The sequence below is a fragment of the Panthera leo genome, chromosome B4 (assembly GCF_018350215.1).
Source record: "Panthera leo isolate Ple1 chromosome B4, P.leo_Ple1_pat1.1, whole genome shotgun sequence".
NCBI classification, from domain to species: Eukaryota; Metazoa; Chordata; class Mammalia; order Carnivora; family Felidae; genus Panthera; species Panthera leo.
This window is the reverse complement of record NC_056685.1, coordinates 117,206,254-117,219,033: the sequence shown is the minus strand read 5'-3', so window position 1 is coordinate 117,219,033 and position 12,780 is coordinate 117,206,254. Positions and strand designations below refer to the sequence as shown.

Genomic DNA, 12,780 nt, shown 5'->3' with positions numbered 1-12,780 from the left:
ACACACGGCGTTTGTAACAAGGCTCCACGTTACCAGATTTCTCTCACAATAAGTTTGCTTAAGAACTCTAGTAGTCTTTACTTTCTAGCATCTAAGAAATATTTTTTAAACTCAATATTCAAATATTTCAATGAACTTGAACAGTAGCACTTAGAAACTTTATCTTCGATAAATTTCAACATTTTCTTATTTTTAAAATGAAGGATATAATCTCTCGGGTCTCTTTCAGCTCCAACATTTCATGATGCTCTACAGAACAACTGTGTTCCTAACATGAAGTTGTTAGTAGGAAAACGTCTGTAAGTCTTATGAAGCTTTATATTTTTCCCAGTAAAAGTTTGCATATATTAATAGGCAGTAATTTTGTTTCTATTCAGCTCTATTAGTGCTGGCTTGCTATGCATATTTTATCACTGCAACTAGATGCCAAAGCCATTTGGATAAGGGCCACGTGCTGTACTTCTTGTGTGGTCCCGTCATCATTTAAGATAATGAAGGACTGTTGTATTGTTGAAGAGGCATTAGACGTAATCTGTGTGCCCTCACAGACAGACAGACAGACACGTAGCAAATATTTTCTGAATGCTGGATAAAATGAGAGGCACTGGGGAAAAGTGAGAAAAGAGAAAAAGAAGAGCTCAGGCTTATTAAGTGATTCCTACAATCCAGGTACCATCCCAAGGACTTAAGCATTATCTCGTGTAATCCTCCCAACTCTGAATGGATGTCATTAGTACACTTTACAGAGGACAAAGCAGCGGCACAGTGATTCTTTTCTTTTCTTTTATTTTATTTGCCCAAAGTCATGTGACTTGTAAGAAGCAGGGCTGTGATTAGAACCCAGGCAGTCTGACTCCAGGGCCCACACTCTAAATTATGACAAGAGTAAGACCAGACCAGAGTAAGACCAGAAATCTTTCTCCAGAGTCCATGCTCTTCAATCCCAACAATTACCAATCGTGAGTAGATCCCAGGTAAGGGTATGCTAGTAGCATTTTGTCCAAGGCAACCTCATTTTTCAACACATCTACCATTTTTATATGTCTCATTTATTGTTTCAAATTATATTAGAGCTGTTTATTCATATACGACAACATTATCAATTATCTTCAAGTAATTTGGGCACTGACATATATGTACTATATATAAAATCTATGTTATATATAATAAAGTATTAATATATAATAAAAGCTCTTGCATTGTCTTCTGGATTTCTATTGAAACAATAAAGGGATTTGTTACAGAAATTACTGACAGTTTTCTCTCTCTCCCCCTAAGAGGATGACAGGCTGTCTGAGGGCAGAGATGATCACTGGCTCCCTCTTGTATCCCCACTCCCCAGCATCATTCTTGCATCTTTCTTCACTGCTATTACGTAAGCAATCAATAATCTATTTTTTAATCTCATAAAGAAGCTCGAGGTTCACTCATTAGTGGGAAAAATAATCTCAAATAACCATGATGCTTATTTTTGGTTTTATGAAAGTCTCAGAATGCCTTTTTCCATCAGAGGCTTTCACAAAGGAAAAACAATTGTTTAAATGGCTCTATTCTTGCGATGAATCTATACTCTCCCTATAAAGGAAAACTGTCGAGAAAGCATCAAATCAGATGATTTTATGCTTCATAATATTGAAGTGCTCCTTTTTCCAATAAACATCAACTCTGTGAAAAAGAAGTTGTGAAACTGATGTTGTTTTGACAGAAAAGCTGCTTTTGGTTTTGTTTTTTAGGTCTGTATTTAATATAATATAACAGAAAGCAAGCTGTTCTGCCTCAAGTGAGTCTAAAAAACAGTGGCACTATTGTCACAGAGTGGTGACACATCTTCAGGATTAGGAAGTCAGGAAAGCAGAGAATACATTTGATTTCACACAATCTGTACAATTTAACACAATCTGTACTTTAAGCTCTTGTAGAAATTGAATATACTGATAATATAACAAACTGTGAACTAAAAATATACAAAAATAGCTCTTATGGGGTCAGATTGCTGGAAGGAAGTCTAGAGGTCAGCTAGGCCAGCCTAATCTCATAAATAAGGAGACTCAACAATATAGAGGTGATACAATTTACCCAAAGTAATAAAATTCATCTCTGATGATGATGAGGAGGAATCACATAAAATAATAATGAGTAATAATCATGAGGGGTAGAAGGGAGAAGATCCTGGACAGATGATGGTTTGACCACACACAGCTCTCTTGCCCTCCCTTCACACTGTAGTCCAACCATCCGCCTCTCCTTAGCTGAGCAGCTACTGGTACAGGAGGCAAATGGGTACCAGGAAGTGAGGGGTATGTTTTAAAATGTAGGTTTCTTTACTGTTCAGGTGTGTTTCATTACTGTACAGGCCAGGAGACAACTGCCACTGAAAACATAGTTTACGACAGTTCCCAAGAAGCTGGGGCACACCACATCACACCGGGCCAGACAGAAAAGCCCAAAAGTTGGTCAGGAAGTAGAGGGAGCGAGGGGAAAATGTGGACAAGAATCTTTATTTTAGATGTGGTAGGAAGGGACGGGTAGGTTGGGGTAAACAGGCAAAGCAGGTTTCGGATTAGCTAGTCTAAAATAATTTCAGCGGGCTGAGCTAGTAGTCTGATGATACCTCTCCCAGGGGTGATTAGGGCAGGAAAACAATGGTTCAGAGTGTCAGAGCCCAGCAAAGGACTACAAGGGAGCCCGATAAAGGTTCAGAGAATGGGCTCTGGAATAGTCTCCATTTAAAGGGCATGCTCACAGGATAGTGGTTTGGTAATCTCTAGGCATTGGTTAGCCCCAGGAAGTCCTTCCCTAGTCAGCAGGACCCCAGATGTCAAAGTATCAGAAATACAGAAAAGAAAAAGGCATGATTAATATAGGTTAGAACACAGAGAGCTGTTATAAGATTTCCTGCCCTCTGGGCTGGACAAAAGCCTGGGAGCTCGAGGCAGTCAGCCTTGGGTCAAAGGCCAGAGACGGTGTCCTAGAGAAAGCTTGACACAATCTGTAAGCTCCAGAGAAGGACAGCACTGGTCAGCTCCACTTTGGCTCCAGAGGGCTGTACTCCTCTTGCTTCCTGGTCCACCAGCTCCCATCAGGTCCAGTCAGAGCTGGCTCCAGTCTAACCTGCAATCGATTCTTCAGCTCACTTCCTCCCATGAGGCTGCCCCTAGCCCACTCTGATCAGGCTATCCTGGTCTCCTGCACTTCCAGAACAGGTCAAGCTTGTCCTGACCTCAGAACCTACAACACGGCTCTCTCTGTCTCCATCATGCATAACTAGTCACTTGCAATTTAAGGTTTAGGGTTAAATACCACTTCCACACAGAGCTCTTCACCAATGACTCTACTTAAACAGGCACCCCTCCCTTCATTGTTCTTTATCAGCAGAACTCATCCACATCTTTCATAAAATGGATCACAATTTATAATTACATACCTATATGTAATGCATTATCATACATAAGCTTTCTGTACCCTTACTCATTTTCTGCCTGGTACTTGTCAAATATATATTTTATTTTATTTTATTTTATTTTATTTTATTTTATTTTATACAATATTTATCTCTATCATATTTTATAAGGGGGATATTTTATAAACATTAAAAGATTTTATACAATATTTATAATGTGCACTTCTCCATATGGTTTGTTTACTTGCTTATTTCTACCTCCCACATGAAGATCAGTGACTGTACCTGTTTAACCTCCAGTAATTTCCCAGGACCTCACCCGCAATCTGGCACACAGTAAATAATCAAAAACTATTCATTAAAATAAATGGAGCCCGAGTATTCATAAATATTGCCCCATTTGAACGTACTCCTAGGATAGCCTGCCTGAAAATGACAATTTCTCATCAGTGACTTGAGTATAATATATGTTAAAGCATTCTTACCAATCCTCATTTTTGTTTTGGCCAACAACATGACATGGGGAAGATAGATATTTTTCAAAGGATGCGATGGACTTGCAGAGTCAGTGTTTGATAAAGGAAATTCAATCGTTTCTCCGAAAGTTAGCATCTGTGAAAGGAACACTGTATTAGTGACTAGCTAATGTGGTTTTGAATAAGACGATGGAAAAGTCAGTGTCTAAGTCTTGAGGACACAAAAGTGCACCCACCTGTTCAATAAGAATGTTGTGAGCCTGAGTCAACAAACATAATTTTTCTGTTTTTGAAGAAGGAGTTTCCTTGAATTTCTCAGCTTTTGTTAAGTCATCCAGCAAAAGCATGCTTCTCACCAGGGTTAAATGAGATCGAGGGGAAATAAATTCACTTTCTTCAAGCAAATGTATTACAGCCTATTAAAATAAAATTATTGCTTTTGATAGTCCTGTTTCCAATCCACTGAAACAAGAGCTGGCCAAACTGTTACGCATTCAGCATCTAATGGGATTTAAAATTCTCTCCTTTTGTTCTAATCAGAATCAGTAGGTGAATATCAATGTGAATGAGGTCTCCTTCCTACCTGAAGGTTTGTTATGATGTCTGCCTTTAAATGCTTTTCTTGTAGGCCAATGATTACAGCTTGCATCAAGAATTCAGCTTGTAGCTCCCTGTCGCCTGCACTTTTTGCTTCCATGCACCCTTCGTTGATGAGGCTGACGTAATCTGTCATATTGTTTTCTAAAGTGAATGAATGCAGTTATTTAAAATGCACTGAGAGAGTAAGAAAGCACATACGCATAAGACCCCCAATATTCATCACAGGAATATTGCATAATAGAGAAGAATAGGAAGATATAAAGACAGAAAACAGACTCTACATGAAACATTAAAAAAAATGTGCTGTAATTTGGGGGAAAGTACTTTAGGGTATTCCAATGCTACAAAAGTAATAATGCTACATGAAAAATATTTAATGTGAGAGATGGATAGAGATGGCTGGATAGATAGATTTACAAACAGATAATTATTAATCACTGTAAAAACTGACATGTATATGCACCAGGCTATGATCTAAAACTTTATAAATTTAACCCATTTAAGACTGACAATAACCCTATGAAGTAGGTAAAATAATTTCCATTTTTACCAGAGGAAGAAACTGGGGCATAGGGGGATTAAGAGAGTTGACCAAGGAGGAAGTGGTGGACCGAGTATTTGAACCTAAGTCAGGTACCCAGCGACGGAATCTGTGCTCGAGCCCCCTACACTACGCTGCCTCCCTGAATGACAAGAAGACTTGCATGTTGGTATTTTGAAATCTCCTTGCCTGTTTTGCATACATCAGAAACACAGAGGCCATTTTCAGTGTTACGGAAATGACTATTTTTATAACACGAATTCTCTTATTCTGGAAACAGATCAAGCTATAAAGTTGGAAAATGTGAATGTTATAATCGAATGTATCCCAATAAAACCTCCATTACCTAAGTAAAATTAATGTTTAGGAAAACTTTTATTAAAACAGGATATTTGTACCTGTCACAATTCCAACGCCATGAATCTGTGCAACAAAGGCGGTCACCAATGCTAGGCGGCATCTCAACCACAGATGGATGTTGAAATGTTCTCGAGAATTTAGGGAAGTAGGATCTAGAAACTCACCATCATCTTTATTTTCAGTGGCCTAAACAATATTAAAATGATTGTTATCTTGCCATCTAGTAATTTCAAAGTTTTTGCCTAAATGCTAAATGAAAATTGAGAAGCATGTGATATCATTTAATACTAACTTTTTAATTTTGGAAAATTTGTCTTGTATATTCTATAAAATGGAAAAAATGTACACACACACACACACACACACACACACACACACACAAACAAATAAAATGATTCATAATCCCGCCATGCTCTATTAACATTTGGAATACTGCTTTTCAGCTTTTCTCTTTCTTTCTATACCCATTATAGAAAATAGTTTTGCACTCTGAATTTTTCATTGCAAATGATATTATCAGCAGTATCTAGGTCTTCAAAAATTTTGTGAACATCATTTTAATGGCTGAGGAATAATAAATAATATATTGAGTACTTATTATATTCCAGGTACTGTGTCAAATGCCTTACACACATTATCTTATTTAATCCTCCCAAAAAGCCAAAGAGGGGTTATTATTTTTTCTGTCTTACAGATGGGAGAACTGACACCTAGAAAGGTTAACTATTTGCTTAAACTCCATTACATTTTGGCAGAGGTGGGATTCAAACTTGCATCCTGAATTTAGAGCTCCCTGTCTTAATCCATTGTGCCACACTATTATATGCCGCTCACATTCCAAATGTGTATCATAATTGATTTACCATCCTCGTTACTGCACTTTACAAGGGGGTGGCCAATACTCTGGTTTCTCTTCAGATCGTATAAATCTTTCGCCTTTTACAAGGAGGTGGCTAATGTCCAGAGCTACTAAGAGGGAAGGACAAGGGGAGCTTTTTCTAATAGGAGGAATCCATTTTAGACACTTGGGAACTTCAAAACCGTCTAGAACAATGTCCATTTGTTCTAGGAATTTCCTGCTATGCATCTCTGACAGCTCCAATCAATCAGCAACACCTAATATCAAGGAGTGGCCAGCAAGACTGAGGAGGGGCTGGAATGTGGATAGCCAGGTGGGAGGCACAGAAGAGGAGGGGGAGCCTGTCCTGGGAACAGAGTAAGAAGTGAACAGAGCCTTCAAGGCAGGATGGTGACTGGAAGGGGCACACCAAGAACTTGAGGAGTCTAGTATTTAGTTTAGCGATCCAGGAAAAAATGCCTATCCCCATACCTTCATCTCTCAGTGCCTACATTTCCTGTTACTATTAGACAGCCAAGTCACCTTCATCTAAAACAGGATTTCTAGACCTCAGCACTGCTGGTGGCTGTGGGGGACTGTCCTGTGCATTATGTGTCTAGTGGCGTCCCTGACCTCTATGCACTAGATGCTGGTAGCACCCTCTCTCCTTCTAACAGACAAAATGTCTCCGGATACTGCCAAATCACCCCTGGGAGGCAAAATAGCCCCCAAATGACAACCATTCCTCTCAGTCAATTTTTGAATTAGATTGCTTTTTAGCATTTTTATTGCTTTTAATATAGTAAGAAATGAGTTTCTATTTAGGATAATTAGTTTTGCTTATTTGTAATGACACTAGATATTAGCAATTTTATTAGTAAAGCTTAAAATAATGAGCAAGGATGCTGTGTGATGAATCTTTATGTTTTAATCCTAAACAATCCTCTATCATTAAATTACTCGGTCTTATCAAAATCCAATAAAATTTCAAAGAATTTGTGACACCAGTTGTCAAAGAGATTTCAGAGCTTAAAATGTGGAAGAATCTAACTATGAGAAATCCAGGGTAGGAAATAACACAGGTATCTACTGATGATGCCAAAGTAAAAAATTCAAAAGTGAAATCAGGAGCAAAATAAAGTGAAACAACTTTATTTGCTAAAGAAATCAGATCTCGAATACTGGAAAAATGTATCTGGTGGGACCTCAGTGATTATTACATTCAGTTCCATCAGCTCACAAATGAGATTTAAATTAAAACTTAAAAGTTTTAATCAAAGGATGTTTTAAAGTTTAAGGGACTTGCCTAAGGTACGCCAATAAAAAAAGGGCATAAAATGGGGCTTGAACATTTATCTCCTTACTCTGAATCCAGTGTTTTTTCTACTTTACGCCTTTATTTCATCCAAGTAATTAGACACTTTCTTAGCATGCCAACAGTTATTATATAGTAAGTATTGTAAAGATAGACATTAATTAAATTCATACATACAGAAGCTCCCAGAGAGATGGAGTTCTCTGTGTCATCTTGTACTACCTTCTTTTTAAAAAGTTTTGAATCCTGGAGAAGTCTAAGTGTGGAAAATACAATTGCAGCACTAAAATAGAAAATACATTTTAAACCTCATTAGTTCTGACAATCTCATTAATAAAATGAGCACATAAGTATTTTATATGTATCAGAATGTAATTCTCCGCTTTTTGAGGTCATAGAACTTTGTTACTTAAGGCTATACACTTGGAAACTCTTAAGCTAAATTATTACTTACTCAGTATCTAGCGGAACCAGAAGGCAAACATACTAAGTTAAGAAAACAGAAGCCAGGAGATAGGAATTGTCCTTATTTCCTGTTGCTTCATACATTTGTCTGCACTTTAAACCATCATATTCTCCTCCTCTATAGAATGATAAAATTGTAATTGATGTCACACTTCTTCCAAATGTCTTAATGTATATCAAGAGGCTTCTAAAAATCTATTCCAAAATGAAATTCAAAATGCAGAACAATCTATATACCTGAAAATGCTTATCGTAACATTATTATATACCATGGAAAGACTGGGTGGAAGCCAAATGAACAATATACCCATCTATCTAAGCTCTCACTTGAATAGTTAATAGACAATAACATTTAACAGGTGTTATGAGTTGAATTGTGTCCCCTGAAAATAAAAATTGTATTGATGTCCTAATCCTCAGTACCTCAGAATGGTAGTAATCTGAAGTAATCAAGTTAAAATGAAGCCATTTGGGTGGACCCTATCCCAATATGACTGCTGTCCCTATAAAAAAGGAAAATTTGGAGAGACAGAGGGAAGGTGACATGCAGACACACGGGGAGAAGACAGGCATGCCTAGAGTGGTGCCTTTATAAACCAACAAATGCCAAGGACTGCTGGCGAATACCAGAAGCTACAAGAAGCAAGGCAGGCTTCTCCTCCAGAGCCTTCAGATAGAACATGGCCCAAGAACATTGATTTTAGAGCATGGACTCCAGAACTGTGTGAGACAATAAAATTCTGTTGTTTGAAGCCACTGAGTTTTTGGTGCTCTGTTACGGCAGAACCAGGAAACTGATAGAACAGGTTAAAAGCAGATCCCCTGGCTTCTTCCTCCTATGCCAAACCCGTTCCTCTTCCTTCGTCTTCCAACACAGAAGCAGAGCCCAGAATCGCTATTGCTACCTCACCGACTCACATTCTATGTTCTATCCATGAGTAAGTTCTGTCAGCCTCACCTTCAAAACACAGATACCAGCCAGGTGAGGTGGTGAGGTGCTCCTCACCTCCTCCAGTGCTAGCGCTTTCATCCACGCCACCATCCTCTCCAGGCTGCGTGACTGGGAGCTTCCTGACCAGCCTCCCGCTCTGGCTCGTGTTCCTGCAGCCCTGTTCTCCACACAGCGGTCACAGCGACCTCATCAAGAGGTAAATCAGATCAAACCATTTTCCTCCATATACGTTCCAGAGGCCTCCCGTGTCCCTGGACCGTGGGTCAGTTAGGTTTCTGGCCTAGTATAGGTCAGCTTTATCCATGTCCAGCATGCTTCTGGGAAGGTATAGTCTCTGCTTGTAGGGTCCTAGAGTGTGTACATATGCTCAACGTTTAAATTTTATTTTTAAATCTTCTTTTTTGTCAACTTGCTGTATTAAAAGCTGAAAACGTTGTGCTAACACACACACTCTGCCAAGAGACTTTCTCTCTTTTCTTTTTTTTCTCCAGAATCCTTTAAAAAACAATAACTGGTATTTACTGAGTGTTTACCACCTGTCGGGTGCTGTGTTAAGTGCTCTGGGTGAATTAGTTTACTCAATCCCCTCCGCAATCCTACAAGGATTATCATCACAATTTTAATCCTACTATTATCATCACTATTTTATACATTAGGAAATGGAGACAGAAATGTTAAATGACTTGCCTAAGATGACACAACTAGAAAGAAGGGGGCGGGATTAGAACCCAGGCAGCTGGCTCCAGTGCCTGCCCTCTTAACTGTTGCCTATAGCATGACCTCTGTCTTTCCACCGTTCTAATAAGTTTGGTTTTGTGGTTTTGTTTATTTTGGTACAGTTATTGGTGCCATGTTTGTGACTGCTACGTACTCATTGTTGACTGTACCTTTTATCCATGCAAAGGCTCTCTTTGTCCACTTTAATGCCTCTTGCCTTACATTCTACTTAGCAGACTTCATGAAATGGGATCATTGTAAAGATTAAATGAGCTATTTATTATTTCATTTGTTCAAAAATACACACACATAGGAGTACCTCCTATGGGCAAGGAACAAATCTAGGGGCTATGGATACAGTCCCTGCCCTCATAGAATTGGTATTCTAGTAAGAGTGGGGTGAACTTATTAGCAAATAGGAGTGCTTACCAAATAGACCACTCTCAATACATGCTAGCTGTTCTCACTAGGTAGACCGAGTAGGCCAGGGAATATGAGGGGTAACCAAATTGATTTTTTTTCTAAGTTAGTAACCAGAATATAAAGCTTTCTGCGATTATCGAATTTTAAATTCCCAAGATGCTACTGACTTGTTAAAATGGTTTAGATATTTGTAGAATATTTCCTAAGGTATTGTTCATGACTATATAACTTAACTGTTTTTCTTTAAAATAAAACTAAACAAACAAGCAAGAAATCAACACAAAATGTGACACAGATTCAGTACGTGTATAGGGATGAAAATTCCTCTCCCTGACACCCCTCCCCACTCAAGGATCCTTAAGAGTTTCTAAGGCACCTTGGTTACTGAGCAGCCTTCAAGGCTAGCACAGGATGGCCAGTAGAGGGCCCTGGAAGGAGACAGAGGTGCCCATCCCACCCTTCTGATTCCGAAGATGAAATTCTGACTTCAAGCCAAATGAGGTGTGAGGTTTGGGATCTTGCTAACCCCAAAACTTAATGAATAAAATATAAACGGTACCAGTGTGTCCTAATCCACCTGGCACCGCATAGATGCACAATGGAAAGTTTCTAGTCTGTGCTCCACCGCAGAGACAGAAAGAGTAGGATCACTCACTATAAACACTCTAAAATCCCCAAGGAAGGAAGTTTCATTCTGACACAAAATTAAAAGGCTCAAATGGTATCCCATTTAGACACTAAATAAAATAGAAAGGAAAACTTATTTAAAAAAAAAGGACTCTGAGAGAGGCAGCCCTAAAAGAAGCAGAAATACAGTTTGAATAACTTTGATCCCATTTACTTCTTATTAACATTCATGACAAAAATGGTCAGTTTGTTCTCATAAAATCCATGCAGCTCACTCTACCTGTCACCCTGGGGAATGTGCCTTTCAATTTCCTTGACACATAATTTTATTAGAAGTATCATAAAATGTCAAGCTAACCATGATTTGGGAAAGGGACTGTCCAACACTCTCAGCAGCGCCCAAACAGAAGCTCGTGGGGGGTAAAGTTCACATAGGAGAAACTCATTCATCTTGACAGTAGGCTTCCCCAAATGACAACTCTGCTGCAAAAAGGCAACAACATCAAAGTTTTTGCAGGTTTTGTCCCAAGGGTCAGGTTCATGTATTTAAAATAGGAGTGATTCTGATATACTTGCACATCATTTGCATATGTCTATCTGGTCTTCAAATTAAAGTTCTATTATGACACTACTTTCTGTGGCCATTTTGTAATTTTTAGTTTCTTGTTTCCTTCTTCCTCCCTAAAGAAATAAAAAATCACTCATATCCTCCATGCCCTCATGCAGAGGGCAGGGGGATGAATGAAGGTAAGTGGTAAATATTTTCTAGGGCTGCTGGTGATCCCTGAAACAGTTTGGAGAAAAGAGTTCTACATTCTTCTACAGGAAATCATATAGTCACATGTTTTGTAGATAGAGAGGGAGATGATGTATTTCTATATATACAAATCATATACTTTCTATAAGAAATCACATAGTAAAGTTTCCTTCTCTTCAAACTTCAAGAGGGAAGATGATATATTATTATGCTAATTCTATTTACCATTAATCAGCTACCACTGTATTCTCAAAGATAGCTATAAATATAACCATACATTATTTTTTTAATATAACAATACTCTAAATCAGTGTGTCTCAAGCTTTTTTTTCCCCTCTCAGCACTCATTTATACCCTTAAAAATTATTGAGAATTCCCAGACTTCCATCAATACTTATCATATTAGAACTTAAGCTGACAAATTTTTAACTCTGCTAATATTTATTAATTCATTTTAAAATACAAACAATAAACCCATTACATGTTAACATCAATAATGCATTTTTATTAAGACAGCTATATTTTCCAAACAACAACAAAAATTAGCAAGAAGAATGCCATTATTTTGTATTTTTGTAAATCTCTTTAATGTCTGGCTTAATAAGAGAAAATCTACCTAATAGAAGACTTTCATATCTCCTTCTTTTGTCTGCTATGACATATTGGTGGGTTTTTTTAATGTTTATTTTTGAGAGAGAGAGAGAGAGGGAACAAGTGGGGGAGGGGAAGATAACAAAGGGGACAGAGGATGGGAAGCTGGTTCCTCCCCACCGAGGCAGGGCCCAAACTCATGAAGTGTGAGATCACAACTTGAGCCGAAATCAGATGCTTAACCAACTGAGCCGCCCAGGCGCCTCAAGTTATGACATACTGTTTTGGTTGAAGTATATGAAGAAGACTAGGTCTCACAGAGGTAGTTGTTCGAAATAGAAAGAGTATTATATTCTCTTAAAACAATTGTGAATATTCTTTGATACTACACCAAAATGTGACAAGTGATAGTTTCTTAAAAGTTTCTTGCAATGTGAAAGCTAATACCACACACTGATGCTATTTCCTACTCTGGTACATTAAAACCTATTGGTCTATCTTGTTAACCAGGATTTTGGAACAATATCCAGTGGTGATTTGGAATATAACAACTCCCTGAGTTATGCAAATCCCCTTAATGTTGAAACATTTCATTATACAGTTTTAAAAAAAATGACGCTTGTTAATATTAATGACTCCCAATCTCATCAGAACTATGTAAGCATTAGAAAACTGTCAAGCTCGTGGTAACAAATAGAAATTTTCCAAAATTCTAATT

General features: G+C 38.1%; 1 protein-coding gene across 4 annotated transcripts in view; it reads right to left on the bottom strand.

The window, feature by feature from the left end:
- CFAP54 (cilia and flagella associated protein 54) overlaps nt 1–12,780 on the bottom strand; it is a 288,803-nt gene that overhangs the window by 77,865 nt on the left and 198,158 nt on the right. For all 4 annotated transcript variants that reach the window (XM_042947439.1, XM_042947441.1, XM_042947440.1 and 1 more), the window contains 5 exons: nt 7,708–7,813; nt 5,416–5,563; nt 4,460–4,617; nt 4,113–4,292; nt 3,886–4,012 (listed from right to left, as the gene is read on the bottom strand). In XM_042947439.1, coding sequence (XP_042803373.1) covers nt 3,886–4,012; nt 4,113–4,292; nt 4,460–4,617; nt 5,416–5,563; nt 7,708–7,813 — 719 coding nt within the window. The remainder of the gene's footprint in view (nt 1–3,885; nt 4,013–4,112; nt 4,293–4,459; nt 4,618–5,415; nt 5,564–7,707; nt 7,814–12,780) is intronic.